Source organism: Lissotriton helveticus, chromosome 9 (assembly GCF_964261635.1).
Source record: "Lissotriton helveticus chromosome 9, aLisHel1.1, whole genome shotgun sequence".
NCBI lineage: Eukaryota > Metazoa > Chordata > Amphibia > Caudata > Salamandridae > Lissotriton > Lissotriton helveticus.
In genome coordinates, this window is record NC_136070.1 from 508434073 (window position 1) to 508453220 (window position 19148).

Here is a 19148-nt window from a genome sequence, read left to right on the forward strand (position 1 = left end):
GCGGCTGCCAGTTAGAAAATATGGTGTGACGTGATGATGCCAAAATTACCATAAACTTTGCCCTTCTCCCCAGCCTTCCACAAACAGGAACTTCCTTCCTGCTCAGTGGAACGCAAATCCGATTAATACTGGATTTCCTCTCAGTGTAAGAGTAGCTCAAGGATTGGTGGGGGGAAGCTAACCCTGTACTCAGTTTGAGGGTCGGGCCTGTGCCAGTAAACCCACAGCTGTTTCACAGCCGGGGGATTGCTGTGTCTACAGTGCCTATGTCAGGCTGGCCACAGGTAGCCAGCTAGCCAACCTGACATGCGCACTAAAAGGGGCAGCAGTAATCCTGCAGTAGCAGGATTCAGCCCCGCCCCCGGCTTGCTGTGTACAGCACAAGCTCAAGGCAAAATAAAATGGCCCTTATTATACAATTTTATATATATGTCTTTGCCTGCTGCGCTCGCAGCAAGCGGGGCAAAACTCCTCTGCTCTTGTGGAGGAGCTGCTGCTGCTTTACATTGTTTTCCAGTGTGATTAGGTGATAGTTTGCTACAGATGCTTTATCGCCTCCTTTATAGATTGGGTACCCAATTGCATCTCTCCATGAATCTGGAATTTCACTTATTTGTGAGTTGCTAGTTATACAGCCATACCAACATTTTGGACCAAATATCAGGATTGATCTTAGATAAGGCTTGAGGGAGGCCATCCAGTCTCAAACACTTGTTCATCATTTTGGCTTGGAGTGCCAGAAATATACTGTCCAAGTCTTAAGATCAGGTATGTTTTCTGTATTTGTTGTATATGCCACACAATGTACATTCGATTGACTATTATTTTGTGCATAGCTCAAGCGACACATCAGGCTTTGACTGTTTAATTCCTTGTCTGAGTGCTCCACCCATTGCCATGATCACATCTAGATACTCTTGGTTCCAAGTCCTCTGGATTGTGTGGTCATGCATCTTTAAGGGTTTTAATGGTTTAAGATGTTGAGAGGCTGTGGTGATCTGGAACACTTCATTTTTGGGAGCTGAGAAGATAATATTACTTTTTTAGCTATGTTATTGAGATGTGCATTAACGAGTGGTGAGCATAAGCACCAGTTGTCTACCAGGGTTGTCTCAGCTTGTGTTCAAGTAATGACAGTTACTTCAGATAATTTTTTTTATAATCAACTTTAATTATTTTTGGAGAAACAAAAAACAACAGTACAGCACATCTGATCATCGTTCCTTGGCACTTCAAAGCGTGCCTGTAGTCATTATGGGCAGACATGCATATCGGCCCAGACCCAGAATGCATAAACAGTTCTTTCAATGTGTATAAGAGGAAATAAGACCCAATCATCCCAGTTGGTCCAACCATTTGCCCCATATCCTTTTGTGTTTGGCTGGGCATCCCAGGGCCTCAAACAAGGGTTTCTCCTTTGCGGAGCACCAATCCACGCCCCTGCGCCAGTTACTTACTTTGGGGGGGTGTTAGTCTGTGCCAATGTCACAGTGATGTCACACTTGGCTACCATGGTAGCCGTCCCTAGGAACATCCAAGCCGTCCATGACTCCCAAGATGTGGTGTAGGGGGTTTTGGGGCACCTGCCAGCCCAGGACATGCGTGAGCTCGGATTCTATTTTGTCCCAATACGGGGTAAGGCGGGGGCAGTACCGGACCATGTGATGAAATTCTGCCAGCTCTGGTCTGCAGCGTTTGCATTTCGGTGAAGGACGTATACTTCAGATCTTAAATGTTCATAGCTAGTAGGAATAGCAGGGGAGAATTCGCTCCCAAAATCTTTTAGCCTGTTACTGCATAATTACCTCTGCAGAGCTATGCAATGCGTCCAAATTACTTATCAGTATGGGCTGGGAGGCACTGCTGAATTGATCACCAGAGCTATTGAAATATAGTGTGACTTTAGAATGAGAGCAAATAAGCAGGCAATGTGAGCGAACTTTAGACGTCTGTTGTTCCAGTCTTGGGGGATTCAAATCAATTAAGTTAGAGCTGAATTTTTGGTCTGTAAGTGTTAACTGTCCTATTACGCATGAAATACAGTCAGATTTTAGGTGTCCTAACAAATCTTTACCCTTCGTGATAAAAGTCACTGGGGAAGTCAATGCAGTTGTGGTGATTGTCTGTGACAGTTTGTGACCGACTGCTATGTTACATAGAAGCACACTTCGGCTCAGTTATTCCTTCCTGAACTACGCTGGTAAAGGGAGAGGTTGAAACAGAGCACTGCAGTTGTTGCTCTTGTGGTCTAATGCAATTGGTGAATCCATGTGTTCCTCATCGGATCCCTCCATACCAGCTCTGCTAGCTTGGTTGGGGGTTGCTGGGTTATTTTCACACTTGAAAAAAATGAAGATGGTTAGAGTGGAAAGCTTTTTGATCTTTTCCAACTATTAAATGAAAAATCTTTTGAGATAGCTTTTATTTCTTTGGATTCTTATAGCGTTTTTTACCTCGTTGAGGCCTTCTAGTTCTCTGCTTGCCAGATTTCATTCTGTTCTTGAAATACAACCTGGCCGCAATAAGCTTTTGGAGGCTCGAGTTCATTAAGAATAAGGACAAGTTGTAGTCAGTTATGGTTGTATTGAGAAAATCTGCAACCTTTCTATTGATCTGTCCTAGAAGATAGGAGCTTTTCTTCTCAATAAATATCGATAAACGTTTGGTGGTTCTAACCGTGTAAGCTAGATTATTCACTCGCTATGACACTAATATGCGATCTGTTGTTTCTGAAGTGACCAAGGGGCATATGTATCTAATGAATTTTTAGCCGCAAACGCTGCGAATCGCAAAAAACAGCGTTTGCGACAAAAAAATTGCAAAACGTGATGTATAAGCAAAATTGCATCGCAATATTAAGGAATCGCTAAATTTGCGATTCCTTAATTTTGCGCAACCATTTAAGGAATCGCAAATTGCGATTCCTTAAATGCTATGTATCAAGCACCCAAGTTGTGCGATTTCTTCTTAAGAAATCGCAAATCACCACCAACTTCAAGTTGGTGGTAATTTGCGATTTCTGTCAATAATACACTTTTTGGCATTTTTCAAAGTGTCATGTGGTGCACATACATGCACTTAGGGCATGTATGTGCGCCATATGCGCACACATGCTCATTTCAGGGGTGCATCAGGGTGTCCTTATGACACCCTTGCACCCTTGAAATTATTCTCAATTTGAGATTCTCAAATTGAGAATCGGAAATTGAGAATGACTTCCCATTCATTCCTTTGGGGTTCCTGGCCCATAGGAATGAATGGGAAAGTATTCCTTAATTGCGATTTCGCAATTTGCCAATCTCAATAAGGAATACTAAGAAATCACTAAATATTTGCTATTTTTTTAATATATCCCGTTTTGCAATTCTCAAATAGCGATTCCCAAAAAATCGCTTTTTGAGAATCACAAACACAGATTTTGATACATATGCCCCTAAGTGTTCTGGGGTATGGACCGCTTAATAGATCGCTTGTGTGCTGCAGTGCTCTTATTTCTTATTTGCCATAATCCGCTGCACTGAAGACCCAGTACCCCACAGCAAACACTGTTGCAAAATTTGCCTAGCTCACCCCGCTATGGCAATGGTCTTAAGTTCACCCACCCCATACACTTCTCTGAATCCCCCAGCTGCCTACTTAGCCATGTGATCTAAGTGCAGGGGAAGATCGGTTCTGGCAGTGGAGAGCTTCTGTGCGAGCAAGTATGTGCAGCTGATCAGGTCCTTTGGGGCTGGCGTGAGCACCACAGCTGCCTCTGTGACCACGACCACTGAGATGACGACAACAATTAAGCGGATTCGTGGCTGCTATAAAAGCACTGCAATGGGGCTCTATTTGGTGCTGCTAAGGGGAGGGAGATACCTGATCAGTGTTTTGGCTGCCATATAAGGACTGCTCTACTGTGCCAGGCAGCACAATGGCAATGTGCCAAATAATCAAACAGCTCCGCTGCGTTATCGACAGCTCGCTGCATGGATCAGTTGCACCCCAACTGTACAACACCTCCACCTAAATCCTCACTTTATTCCCTGCATGGGTCTTTCTTGGCCCAAAAAGTGTAGGTGTCTCCACAGTCGAATGAGTGGCGGCAGGGGGCAGCCATCAGCCATCAGCCATCAGGCAATCGGCAAAGAAGAGCCGGGCTGTGGTCCGAAAATCCTTGTGGGTAGGCAGCAATAGAAACGGGAGGGCAGCAGCAGCAAGATGATCTTGCAAAGTGCAGGGTGCAGGAAGAGGATGCCGGACCACAGAGGAATCGGAAAAACATCAAAGATGTAATGGGTCCAGTGGGAAGATCCACGGAGACTGAAACAACATTTGAATGATAAGAGGAAACCAAGGGGCAAATGTAATTCTTAGCAGTGTGATGCTTGCTTACCTGAATGCCAGAGTTGCTGAATACAAAAGACTGGTTCCACCTGATGCTTCTTTTGCCCACCACCCTACACTTCCTGTCACAGTAACTCGCTCTTGCACACTCTTTTTTCTCTTGCGTTCTCACATTGTCACTGTTTTCCTATGTTTCTCTCTCTCCTTTTTTCCTACCATTTCTTCCTTTCTCTGTCTTTTTTTTTTAATAAATTCTTTTTATTGTTTTCAAGAACAAACAAAGAAACAATGGTCACAGAAACGGGCCAGGAAGGCGAACAGCAGAGCACAGACAGCAGTGGCAAATAAATACATGTTATCTCAGTGGGATTAAGCAACACTGGACAGATGTTAATCTACCTCAGGCGCTGCCTGTCTTGGCTGGGGGGGATCGCATATGTTACCTCGAAACTCATTCCATTTGCCCCATACCTCCCCCCATTTTTGGGGGCACCCCCGGGCGACATACACAGTCCTTTCCTGCAGCATGCACCAGTCCATGTCACGCTTCCACTCCACTAAACGTAGAGACGTAGCCGCCCCCCAAAGTCTCGCAATGCTCCGTTTAGCCACCATCTGGCCAAGCGTGACCCAAAGTTTACCTTTGCCTGGAAGATCCGTTGGTTCCCAGATGTTAAAAATACAACGTTTCGCTTCTGGGCGCAGCTCCGCCCCCCATTCCTCCTGCATACATCTCACCACTCTCACCCAATAGGCCTGTAGCACCGGACACTCCCAGATCATGTGAAAAAAGGAGCCGCTCATTCCACATCCCCTCCTACACCCATCATCCACACTCCTGCCCATTCTCTTCAGCCTTGTGCTGGAGATATAAACTCTATGTAAAATTTTTAATTGAATGAGTCGTAGCCTGGACGAGATAGTAACCTCTCGTGGGGAGGCCAGAGCACATTTCCACTCCTCTTCATCAATTTCCAAACCGTCAGCTTCCCAACGTCCCTTGAGGTTGTGGAGCAAGTCGGGGAGGGTATTTATCAATTTCTTGTAGGTGAGCGAGATTGCATGCTCAGGCAAAAGTCCGTCCAACAGTCTGTCCTCCAAGGGGGAGGCAGGTGGGGGCAGCGTACCTCGCAGATAGCGAAAGTATTCAGTATTCACAAGCTCGTAGGTAGTCTGGAGGGACGAGAAGGATTTAATCCCCTCTTTGTCCCATAGGTCCCCAATCTGCGAGATACCTATGAGGTCCCAGTTGCGGAATCCCCGGGTGCGACCAGGAAGCCCAATCGCTCAGACACCCATAGTGGGGTAGCCAGTGTGAGCACATCGTGCCATCCCATTTTCCGCTGAACAATGTGCCAAACTTGAACGGAGTGGAGCGTCGGGCCCGTGAGGGCATGTTTAAGAGGCCGCGCGTAAAGTTCCCTCCCAGCAGGAGCCACCTATCCATGCCGTACCCCGGGTCATTGCCGTCACAGTAGGTGCCCTGGTTAATCGCTGAGAGATGCGCTGCCCAATAGTACCTGCGGATGTCTGGTAGGGCTATACCACCATCGCACCAGCCTAGATTTAATTTTTGTAAGGCAATTCGGGGTGCTCCGGCCCACAATAGCTCCCTCTGCGCCGCCTCTATGGCCGTAAAATAAGAAGCCGGGACAAGGTCGGGTAGTTCTGTAAGGCATATAAGAACCGAGGCAAAGCCATCATTTTAAATAGCGTCGCCCTGCCCAACAAGGAGATCGGGAGCTTCCGCCAGGCGGCCGAGTCGCGACCAAGCCGTCGAAGGGGCGGGAGCAAATTTCTATCAAACATTGCTGCCTTGTCTTTGGATACAAAGATTCCCAGGTACGTAAAACCCTCGGTAACCACCTTAATGGGACAGTCTCGTGGGGATGTGGGGGGGACTACCTTGAAGGACATACAAAAGAGACTTACTCCAGTTGATAGTATATCCGGAGTTCTTCCTGAAATTAGTGAAAATGTCTAGAGCCACGATCAGCGATCTTCGAGGTCGCGAGAGATAGAGCAGGATATCGTCGGCGTAGAGCGATATCCTGTCTTCCCAGCCATCCGCACATAGAATCCCCTTCAATGCAACATCCAGGTGGCCAAAGGTACCAGCGATAGGGCACATAGGAGGGGAGAGAGTGGACACCCCTGGCGTGTCCCAGTCGTTAAGGGAAATGCCTCCGAGACCTTATTATTGACAACTACCTGTGCCAGAGGTTCCGGATAAAGGAGTCGCACCCACGAAATGAAACCGGGGCCGAAGCCCATTTTACGGAGGACAGCCATCATATAAGGCCATTCAAGGGTGTCGAAGGCCATCGCGGCGTCCAAGGACACCACTACCGCATCCTCACTCAGTGTATGGCATCTGCCCAGCACCCAGTTCAAACGACGGAGGTTGAGTGCAGTGTTGCGGTGGGGCATAAACCCAGATTGGTCCGGGTGGACCAGAGTGGCAAGGACAGGTTGGAGTCTGTTAGCCAAGATTTTGGCTAGGATCTTGGGCTCCGCATTTATCAGGGAGATGGGCCGGTAGGAGGCACACCGCTCCCTGGGTTTACCTTCCTTCGGAATGACGACAATCGTTGCCAAACTTTGGTCTCGGGGCAGCACTCCCGTGGACCTACTCTCCTCGAACATCCTCTTGAGGTATGGGCTGATGCCGTCCGGCTTGAGCTTGTAAAGCTCAATCGGTAGGCCGTTGGGCCCTAGCGCTTTACCAGGACGAAGGTCCCCGATCGCACGTTCCACCTCCACCGTAGTGAGCGGCGCGTCTAAGAGGTCATGCTCTGTGTCAGAAAGGGTTGGCATCCGGAGGTCTCTCAAGAGGGCAACTGAGTCTTCCTCCGGGCGGTCAGACCCACTGCTGTAAACTGTGCGGAAGTGACGGGCAAATTCCGTGACTATATCGCGTGCTCAGTGAGTAAAGTGCCATCGGTAGTACAAATCTCCGCCACTACTCTGCTTGCATTCTGCTTTTTATCGAGCCATGCAAGGAGCTTACCCGCCTTGTCGCCTTGGTCATAGATTTTACCCTCTCTGGTGGCCGCCATCTTTTTAGCTGCCTCCGTGACCATCGCCTGATATTCTGCAGTTTTTAGAGCCAGTCTGTGGCGCGCCTCGGAAGTACTGTCCAAGCGTACCACCTCCTCCAGCCCCCGGAGGTCAGCCTCGTTTTAATCAGCTGCGCCTCCCTCTCCTTACGCCTTCCAGCCACTGCCGATAGCGTGTCTCCTCTGAGGACTGTTTTGAAGGCCTCCCACAAAGTGACCGCCGAGGCCACCGAGTCCTCATTGGCCTCAAAGTAGTTGGCAATCGAGAGAATCAGTGTCTTTCGGAGATCCTCATTGCGCAGGTGCCACGCATTTATTGGCGCGACGCACCCCTCCCTCCTGGTCCCTACAGTAATGTGTACCAGGACTGGCGAGTGGTCAGAGATACCGCGCGCGAGATGAGTGGCGGTGCGAACCACTGTGTCTCGGTGTAGGGGGGTGAGAACATGGTCCAGATGGGAGAAAGAATGGTGCGGTCCCGAAAAGAAAGTGTACTGTTTGTCCTCTGGATGTGCAAGGCGCCACAAGTCCGTGAGGCCAAACGTGTCCAGGAAGTCTCCCATCCACCTCTGGCCCCTAGGGGTGTCCCTGGGGGGGTGTCTGTCCGTTACCCCAGAGACCACCGCATTAAAGTCTCCTCCCAGAAACAGCCGCCCATCAGGAAGGGACAAGAGGAGAGTACCAAGATCAGTAAACGCCTGCGATTGGAGGCCAGGCGGAACATATACGGACACGAGCGATAGCCTGTGTCCCTCCCATTTCCCCGAGAGTGTGGCAAAGCGGCCCTGTGGGTCAGTGGTAGTATGGTCCGGCAGGAATGGCAAGGAACGTCGGAGAAGGATCCCCATCCCCCGGGACCCTGTGGTAAAGCCGGAATGTGCCGCCAGGGTGTAAACATGTCTGTTCAGGGCATGGCAATTGTTACCTAGCAAATGAGTTTCTTGTAACATAACCACATCAGGCTGATGGCGCTTCACGAATTGCAACACAGCCGTGCATTTGAGCTTATCCCCCAGCCCATTAACGTTCCAGCTCAACAATCTGAGGCTCTTCTCCCATCGCTCAGCCATAACCACGTTTCACTCTCCGGTTCGTCCTACGTGTCCCTGTGCGCCCCCGAGTCCCCACGGGGCCCTTCAATCGTGACCAATCAAACTGTTCCCCCCTCCCCAAAACAAATAACAACTTCTCCTCCCCCACCCCACAACAAGCCTTCCCCCCTTCCCACTCATGCTTGAGTTCGGCCCCACCACCAATCAAACACTGAAACCCCCCACCCTGCTCCCTGCTCTGTAGGTTTCAAACTACCCACTGCCCAATTAGCAGAGCGCCTATCGCCCAACCCTCAAACACCGAAGAGAGGGAACTGCCCCCCCCCGAGGGAAACTATGTGGGAGAGCGTGCGCCGGCCCCAACTCCGGTCGCCTCTCTGAAGCTACCCCCAGACTGGAAGCCCCACTGCCTTGGAGGGGCCAACATCCAGCAATAGTGTCACTAGGGCGGATATAGCTTCTTCCCCCCCTGCTTTTAAAGAGGTGTAAACATCACAAACACACAATACGTTACAGTTCAACAGGGCCCGGCAGCACAGTCATAGTCTTCAGCGAGCTGCCGTATCCCGGGCCGGGTCTCCTCGAGGGCTGGCTGATCTAGAGCGCCAAGACCTTTGACTTTGCGCCTCTCCTTCTGATTGCTCCACAGCCGACCCGGGAGACGGGGCCTGATTGTCTCTCCAGTCGCCATGGCCCTGTCGCTCTTGAGTCGTCGGCGCTGCCGCATCGAGCCACTCCTGGACCGCCGATGGTGATGTGAAGAACTGGGATTTTCCTCCTACGATTATCTTTAGCTTGGCGGGGAAGAACATCATGTATTTAATGCCCCGCTCCCGGAGCGCCGCTTTCACTTCTAGAAATGAACGCCGCTCCTGCTGGACTTGCAGCGTGAAGTCAGGAAAGAATCAGATAGTGGCCCCTTCGAATTGCAGATCGCCCCGTTGCCTGGCCACTTGTAGGATGGCATTGTGATCTCTGTAGTTTAGTATTTTAGCAATTATTGTCCTGTTGGGTGCCCCCGGTTTAGGCTTAGGGACTAGCGCCCGGTGGGCCCGTTCAATAGTAAAGAGCTTAGACAGTCTCTTAGGCTTCAAGTGGTTAAGGATGAGGTCCTCTAGAAACAGTTCCATGCTGTGCCCCTCTGTTTCTTCCGGCACACCTACCACGCGGATGTTACTCCTTCGGGCCCTCCCTTCCTGGTCCTCGAGCCTTAGGGCCATCTGCCGGTGCTGGTGGACTAGGTCGTTGATCCGACTCTCGAGCTTCTTCTCCGAGGCCTTCAGCTCTTTTATGTCCGTGGCGTTGGATTTGGATCGCTCCGTGGTCTTCCCCAGGTCAGCGCGGAGGAGGTTCATTTCGATAGAGATTTTGTCCATCTTGGACTCAAGGTTAGTACCCAGCGTCTGTATGGTGGCCATGATGGAAGCGAGGGAAGGCTCCGCCTGGCCGGATTGGTCCCCGACCTTGGCACCCTTCTGTGCCTGACCCAGTGGCACCGCATAGTTGTCCAATTTGTTAGTTTGGGTAGCAGTCCCCCCTTTGGGTCGCATCTTGGGTCTGCAGCGCCCTGTGGATATACCACCGGGCAGCACCTCTTCGGGAAAGGTCGTCGCGATGGAGACCACCTCTTCGTAAACTCTGAGTTCATCGTAGTCTAGTACCTTAATGCGCTCCCCTCCCAGGGTTACAGTCTGTCAGCCACTGCCAAGGGCATCCTCGCGACGAACCCAGATGGTAGAGCAGCGTGTGGGATGTGCACCAGACCTCATCGCCACTGGGGGTATCGCCCCCAGGGCCCAGCCGTGCACCACTGCGCCAGAGTGTCCGGGACCCTTCCGGTTAGCCCCACGCCTTCCCGAGTCAACAGATCTTCCACTGACTCAGAGCCACTGGGGCCAGCGGGTAGGTAATGTGCCCCAGTAGCTCAGGGTCCCACCTCCGTTAAGTAGTGCCACAAGTTAGTCCACAATGCACCAGCACCGCAGACACGTAGCCACGCCTGCACCGCGGGGCCCTTCTCAGCCAGTCCCAGGTTGTGCCCCAACTCGCACCGGCCCGGAGTGCCCCCAGGGGTTTCCTGTACCCCGCCGGTCGCTGCGTCGGGCTCCTCCTCACCGGGTCTTGCCGCGATCAAGAGGCGTGACCGGGGCCCTAACGCCCACCCGGGAGGGGGGGGGCCCGCACTCCCCTAGGTGTCCGCTCAGAAGTAGGACCGCAGGAGTCCGGCAGCCGCACTGCCTGGGCCACACCACAGGCCGAGACACAGCAGAGGCTCCGCCCCACTCCGGGCGATCGACAATGTATGCGCACGCCGGGGCCTCGATTTCAGCCGGCCACGGAGCTCCGAGCCCGAGGCCCCAGGCCCGCTGCGGCAGAAAGGCAAGCGCGACTCCACCTCCGAAGGAGCTGCGGCTTCGGTTCCTTCACGTCGCGGTAGCTCCGGTGTTCAGGGCACCAGGGCACCGATGGACGGGCGCCCCAGACAGGATATCTGGTCGGATTGTGGGGGACATCTTCAGTCCCGGCGGAGCCCCGGTATTAGGCGGCCATCTTAGCAGGCGCCTGGCCACGGCCCCCCTTTCTCTGTCTTGATCTCTGCCAAGAGCTGATACTAAAAAAGTTCTGATCCCCCAAATGTGTGGAGATGCTCACCACCTGCGCCCGCCACCATAATTTAAGCACTGGTAATGGATGTAGGGGCCATCAACACAGTCTTACCACTCCTGCTATTGACATACTTTTCCTAATCAAACTAAGAGGTGGACACACAAAATGCAAGTTTTTGGAAGAGTGCTCATCAGGTTTTATTTGTTTTAGAACATAATTTATAAGACTAACACAAAACACATTGAGTGTCTTCTTTAGGGAAATGGAAACCGGTGGTTGGGCTGTACTGAATGGGGTAGTAGCACCTTCGCTATAGATTTCTCGTGTTGGTATACTCCAGAAAAAAAGGCATATGGTTTAAAATAGCTATTTGATAAATGACCTCTTATAACCATGTAAGGTGCAAAAAGCCTGGCAGAACGTAGACACATAGATACATCTATGTAATGTGTACTTTATAACCGGATCTTTTGGCAACATAGTTTTCACTCGTTTAACAAAATTATCAAGATTCTCCATCTCTTAAATCTGGTTCTCTTTCTAGTAATCTTAAACCTCACTATAATCATAGGGATAGTGTAAGATTCTACTATCTCATTGCATTTGGTTGGATGTGTTTACCACTCCACCGCCTACATTAGAACTAAGGAGGCAATACTACCAGAAATATAACCAACACGATAACAGAAGGCGGCAAAATCGCAGTTATGTGTGCTGACTGAAGGCCCCAAACACTTTCCAAATACTTGCTTAATAGGGATAGCATACTCATACACCAGGTGGCACTCAGCGGAGAGGCCAACTAAAATCTCAACCATTGCCTGAATGAATCAATAGTGAAAACTGTGAAAGTTTGGAAAACAGAAGTAAACATTATCACCAATCCACCGGTTGAAAGTTACAGAAATGACACAGTGAACCAAATAGTAGCTTATGTGAGTGTAACTCGGTGGTCATGGTTATCATATTGAAGGACGTGTGATTCATTTACCGAAAAAACTGCTATGTTACATGCGGGCATTTGTCCTTTTCATGGGAAGCCAAAGTGAAGAAATACTCAATGATCACTAGTTTCTCATGCACAAGATCAAAGTCTGTCAGAAAAGGAAGCAACATAAAAACATAAAATCCACGGTGCATCCAACAATTTATTAATGTATCAGTTCAGATGGGTGTTTAATAGGACTGGGGCACTCATACGACAGCAACATACAATTTTTAATCGCAAAGGTTCTCACTCGCAGTGCTCTTAAGAGGAGGGAGATACACCCCACATTAAATTGAAGAATTGGAATAAACTCATTCCAATCTTCATACCGTGTTTTATACATGCTATGAAAGAATATCCGTCACATATCCTACCACATTTTGCCATGCGCAATTTATTGTTCAAGTGATCTGCTGGGAAGGAGTTGTTATCATTGGTAATCATTATACCCCATTAAAATCGTGTAGCTGGACAAGTGTTTTGTATATAAATAACCCAAAGATTAATCATGTGTTCATCAGCAATAAAAATAGAATGGTACATTTTCAATTCCGAGGTACTCTGACATAAAGGTAAGTGATGTTTCAGCCAACAGTCTTGTATGTTCAGTTATTATATAAAAGTTGTGAGCGAGATTGCGCCTACCTCAATTCCGGTTATACTTTCCGACCTGGATTACATATACATATTGTCTCTGTGCCCAATATGATAAGTGATGTTGGTTTCTAATAATTCGTCAGCAACCCTGTTCTGTTCTTACATATCTGCAGGAGAGTCATCGCTATAAAGTAAGACAAAAGCCACACTAATATACAAGCAGGACAGTGGGTGCTTATCAGTAGTTCCTATTTTCCTGCCTTAGTGGGTGGATGACTGACTGAGTAAGGTAAAGGGGTGACCTGAGTTTTGAAATTGCTAATGTTATCTGGAAATGGAGGAACAGTCTAGGGATTGAGGACCCTGCCGAGGTAAGAGGACGACAAAGAACTGCGCAGAGTCTTTAATGTTAATGATGAGGAAGACTGGGTGGCTCCAAGGCTGGTGATCGGTGTCAGCCTGTGTGCTGTGGTACTAGTGATTGAAAAGATGGGAACACCAGCAACTACAAATGGGTTAAGAAAGACTGCAAGCTGAATTGAAGCTGTAGGCAAAAACATAATTCTTGTAGGAAATGCAGCACAACGCTCTGACACAATAGTGGCCATTCAAATAATACACTGTGTGAAAGCAACATGTGGACAGTCTCTTGTGATCCCTAGCCGGGAGGATGGATTTCCCCCATGGATGATATGTACAATGAGTTCTCTCTAGTCCCTCCGTGGTAAGTAGAAGCACAAGCATTTGCAATGCAATCGGTCTCGCCTTTGGGACCTTACATGTATTTGGCTATGCAGCACATTAGCCTGGGTGCTGAAACATCTATTGTTCTTTAACATGATGGGAAAGTTAGCATCAAACTGCGTGACACGCCAGGTATGGGAACACATGGAGAGAAATATTGCCTTTCAGTGGGAAATGGCATAGTCCAAAGCTCTGTTTTTAATATAAAAGCAGGGACTTCGGTGGTCATATCACTGAAAATACAGGATTTGAAAAATATATTATTGTCTACGGGTGCTTGTGTAAGACAATTTCTATGGACTGGAATCTAGAGAATGCTAAAGTGATTCTGGTATTTTCCTGGTTGTTTTCTATCAAGAAAGTTAGATAGAGGCAGTTGCCAGAAACTTAAAAAAAGAAAGTCCCTCAGCAGAAAGCAACTGTGGTACTGTAATGACCTCTGCTGCTCGTTTACTATCAAGACAGTTAAATAGAGGCAGTTGACCAGAAAAAAAGTCCCTAAGCGGAAGCAGACACATCCTAGTGCTGATCTCCAGAGCTCCCAAAGTACATACACATATAAGTATATACTAAAGAATATATACTAAAGTTTATACAAGAGTTCTTGAATGCTCGACCTAAAAAAGGAAACGTCTTGGAGTCTACTGTTAGTTTGTATGTGTGCAGGCCAGGGATGCAGGGCCGCACATGTTGTATGGGTCGAACTGGGAGATCCCTGGTTTCTTGGCTGAATGGGCTGCAGTGACAGACATCCAACCTAAACCTCAGTGATGTTCAAAATTTAGATCCCCAGAAACATGTTCCTCTCGTTACCTGTGAGGCAATGGAAATGGTACCCTTTCCAAAGTATTATTGCACTTCAGAAACTGTGATTAAGGACTTAGGAAAATAAATCATTTTTATTAGTTACACCATACCAGCAGAAATCACAACAGGGAAATTGGATAAGAAATCAAAGCTAAACATAATCAAACACACACTTGTTGTATTTAGCAAATCCCTGGCAGAGGTGTGAGGCTGAAATCATAACTACTACTGATAACTTTATTTCGGTCGGAAAGACCATAAAAGTGCAAATAAAATACGTACAAGGCACAGTTCATTTTAAAACAATTAATAGTGAACCAATCAATAAAAGAAAAATAGATTAAACTCAGCAGTTATCAACAGATCAAGGAATATAGAAGTCACAATTTATCACAGGGATTATACAAAACTTTTCCTTCTGCGCCACATACCAAGTAGAAAACGAGATACAGCAAATACTATGGGAGAAGAAGTGTCATACATTAGAACCCTGCAGGCCTGTGTACAGTGTCTAAACCCCAGGTTCCTACATAATGGGATCAGCCAGCATTTCCTTATTGTTACATACGCTGGACAAAAAAACATGACATGCGGGACATCTTCTAGTTTATAATTGCATGCCGGGCAGGCTCCATTCTCTGATTTAGCCCATTTAGAAGTAAATGCCCTGACTGGTAGGCGACCATGCCTTAGTTGAGTGTATAACTTCCTCGCAAGGGGAGGTTGGATTACATCTAGGAGTTCCTCTAGTCGTGGTTCCGATTTTACTAAGAGGAACTCTACGGACAACCTCCCCAGTGTAGATGATCTCTGTAGGGCATATAAGTATATACTAAAGTATATACTAAAGTATATACTAAAGTTTATAGAAGAGTTCTTGAATGCTTGACCTAAAAAAGGAAACATCTTGGAGTCTACTGATAGCTTGTATGTGTGCAGGCCAGGGATGCAGGGTTGCACATGTTGAACTGGGAGATCCCTGGTTTCTTGGCTGAATGGGCTGCAGTGACAGACATCCAACCTAAACCTCAGCGAGGTTCAAAATTTAGATCCCCAGAAACATGTTCCTCTCTTTACCTGTGAGGCAATGGAAATGGTACCCTTTCCAAAAGTATTATTGCACTTCAGAAACTGTGATTAAGGACATAGGTAAATAAATTATTTTTTATTAGTTACACCATACCAGCAGAAATCGCAACAGGGAAATTGGATAAGAAATCAAAGCTAAACATAATAAAACACACCCTTGTTGTATTTAGCGAATCCCTGGCAGAGCTGTGAGGCTGAAATCATAACATAAAACCATTTTCACGTCGCACACCTGAAGGTATTTCTCCAGAAGAAAGTGGAGGTACCTCATTGTTTACTAGAAGATGGATAAATCTTGAAAATTAACTTTCTACATTATTATGCATGTAAGCAAAAACATTTAGACAACAATTCTTGGTATTTTTACATACAATTTTGGCCATATAAATGAATTCCATTTTATTGTGTTTTAAAAGTTATGAAGATTATTATCATTTCCTAAGAACTGATAGTGCTGAGTACTTAGTACTAAAACGTTTATGCACACATATGGGGTTATTTTGACTTTTGCGGGCGGCACTCTGTTCCATCAGGGCGGCAGAGGCGTGCAGCTAAACTGTCAATAAACACTATATTATTCATAAAAAACAAGAAGCAGCAGATTAATTTAAAGCCGTGGTGACACTCAGTAAAACAATCTAATCTAATCTAATCTAACCTGAAACGCCACAGGCCGCTCTATTTTTACCACTACACTGGTTCTCTAGATTTGTGAGATCATCTCTTCCTGATTTGTTGCTTTATTTTCTTTGTTGCTGGGCTTCTGTCTTCTGTTGCGTAAGCTTATGCCTTGGGTTATTAGGTCAGCATAGCCTTCCTTGTGGGAGAAAGCACTGCTGGAGCTGCGGAGCCAGTCATTCCTCTTAAAGTAAGACTCCAGTTTCACTGTGTTGTCGTCCATGGCAACTTCCTTCTGTGGTTGATCTTCCTATTAAGAATAGTATTCATGTTAGAACCGGGAAGAAAAAGAGGCTTGAGGCAAATTAAGGATATCTATGTAACATTCTGATAGAAAAATATGATTTATGAAACACTGCACACTTGCCTCCCAACAAATGGTTAGTTGATATTCCTTGTTGCTCTTGAACTTAACTGACTCAGTATTGCACATGCAATTTGTTACACATTGAGGTGGTGACAAAAATGAGAAATCACAAGGTGTTGATGGAGCAGGATTTCGCAAAAAGAAACCTGCTCAGATTGACACCCCCATAATACGAACTAACAGTGTGCTGTGGAAGAAATAACATGCACATCACATGAACACGAAGAAACTGCTTAGCGCATGCATGCACTAACGAGAGATAATGCATGAAAGAACTAAAACCGTATTTACATTTTGCTTTGAAAGAAACGAGAAATAATGCATGACTAGGCAGCAATTTACATCTTTTTGCATCTTGCTTTAAAAATAATAAATAATGGTGCTTTTGCCTTAAGATTCTGCTAGGAAAACATGTAACAGGGGATAGTGCAAAAGTGGGTGATAAACAGTGAAAAGTGCATTTCTGTGTAATTAATGAATGTTTATGTTCCATTTGCCATAGTGAGCCGAATGGGCCTTCATTACTCTTAAGTTTTCCGGATAGATGAGGGGTTGGAAAATAAGTGAGAAGGACCTGCCAAAACAGACAGCAGTGCTGAGCGATGCAGAGAAAGTGTAAAGGTCAAGGCTAAGCAGCACAGAGAACATTGTATGTCTGCCAAACAGATAAAACTGGCCATGGGACCCGAGACATCTTCCGGAGATGTTACTGAGAAATATGTGTGAAAATGTTGAAATATATCATGAACTGAAAATGAACAAACGAGTCAGAAATTACGTTATGTGAACACCGAATAAACAATAGGTTACACAAATTGTTGAATGGGAACCTGACAGACCACCTCCAGAATCCACCAATGAGCTGTTGAATCCTGTGAAATGTTGCAACTGATGTAGGATGGACATGTAGGTTTTAGGGTTAACTGGGTGCCTTTAGGGGTGTGGTAAGCAGTTAGCTGCTCGAGAGGGGAGAGAGTAAGTCTGGATGGAGAGAAGAGAGGGGTGATGCACCGCTGTCCGTCAGTTTGAAGAGAGGCCTAGCTGTTCCTGTCCCTGCCCTGCTTTTGGGGACCGACGTCTTTGGTCCCTGACTCTAGTTCAGGGGACCCACACCATCTCCATGGCCATGGGGGAGGTATTTCACAGATCCGTTGGATTTGTATTACTTCTCTGACTCGTACTTTGCATAATCATTTGCAAATGTATTTTTGTCTCTGAAACCTTTGTCCCTTCACCTATCCACTCCTTCATATGAATATTGTTTTGCATTATTTTTGCTGAAACTGATGTCTCTTGAATCTATCCGCTCTTTCATGTGCATATTGTATATTGAATGATGAGTTTGACACTGTTTGCAAATGCTGATGTTTTTCTCTCCCTCTTGTGAATTTCATTGTTTGCATTTGGAACCGTATTCAATAAGCATTCATTTTTTACATTATTTTGAGATAAAACTTTATTAACTTTACCAAGAGTCTGTGATTATTTAGCTGACTGGATAGATAGTTAGTTAGATAGTACTATCATTACCATCAACTATTCAAGAAATTGGTCCGTCGACCAAGAGGAAAGAAAGTTGATATATAGGTTTAGTTATGTATTTAGAAATGTCACAATGAACCTGTAAATGAGGCTTATTTTAGCATCATTAAAACTTGACCCCCAGCGGATCAGGGATTTGGGTGAATGTGTATGGGCCATTTGTATGTTATTGAGTATTGATCCCTGATTAGGTGTGGTGAGCACTGAATCAGTTTTCTGGTAGCAGAGGATAGTTTAATCATTGATTAGTTTGCTAATGATTATTGATTATTGACTTTATGTTCTTACCATGAAATGTTAGTGTCCTGTTCTATGTTGCCTAGAAGTACAGGTAGAGAGTTACCTGTGGAATCCCGGGAATTGAATTTAGCCTGAAGTAGGTAGAAGAAGAGTTTTGATAAAGAAATCACACTGCAGAAGTACTTTGTCTGTTGTTATAATACCGAAGCTACGTGGGACTGTAGGTATTATATTTAGGGACACTTTCGTATGTGAGTAGAGTGTCTGAATAGCGAAGGGTCCACTTCCGAAACTCTAGCCTTATCCCTAGAGGACTACCTAGAACTCTTTTTACACAAAAAGTCCTCTTGCGAAACTCTGGCCCTATCCCTAGAGGAGTACCAGCTTGTTTGAAAGGTAAAATAGCACTGGTCGTTATTCTAACTTGAAGTGAAGGAATTCTCTTTGAACGGGTGACGACTATCTCTTTAATTAGTGGAGCAGACAAGGTAGCATTGTGTTGTTACTAACAGAACTTTTGATTAAAAAACGTAGAAAAATATTGCCGTATTCTTTTGTAAAGGGAGGGTCAGTAGAAGGAGTAATACTGATGTCAGAAAAAAGCCTTGGTCATGCAGCAGGTGTGTACTGAGCTTTGATTGGCTGGTTGGTGTGAGCCGCGCTGGTATTGGTTGAGATAGCAGGTACGTAGAGAACCGTGATTGGACGGTTGGTGTGAGTCATGCTGGTATAGGACGAGAACTGACAAATAGAATAAGTAGATTTACAGAATGGTTTCCTTGTTTACTTGCTAAGATACATTAGCGTAAAGAGTCATAAAAATGAAGTTGCTTAAGAAAATAAAGAATTTCTTTGTGAAAGACAAACCAATTGTGACTAGGGAGGGAATTCCTATTCCATCTCCAAGAACGCCTGCTTCTTTTATTATGCTGGAATGAGGTAAGGTAAATTTTATTGCACAGTTAATTAAAACTCACAATTTAAAATACATTGTTAAAAGAAAAAGTGGTTGCTGACGGAAATAAAAGTATAAGTATCAAAAGTTAAGA

General features: G+C 46.3%; 1 protein-coding gene across 4 annotated transcripts in view; it reads right to left on the reverse strand.

Moving 5' to 3' along the window:
- Positions 1–14248: 14248 nt before the first annotated feature.
- LOC144781481 (phospholipid-transporting ATPase IC-like) overlaps positions 14249–19148 on the reverse strand; it is a 1874327-nt gene continuing 1869427 nt past the window's right edge. For all 4 annotated transcript variants that reach the window (XM_078660356.1, XM_078660353.1, XM_078660355.1 and 1 more), the window contains one exon: positions 14249–16200. In XM_078660356.1, the coding sequence (XP_078516482.1) occupies positions 15976–16200 (225 nt within the window). In that variant the 3' untranslated portion in view covers positions 14249–15975. The remainder of the gene's footprint in view (positions 16201–19148) is intronic.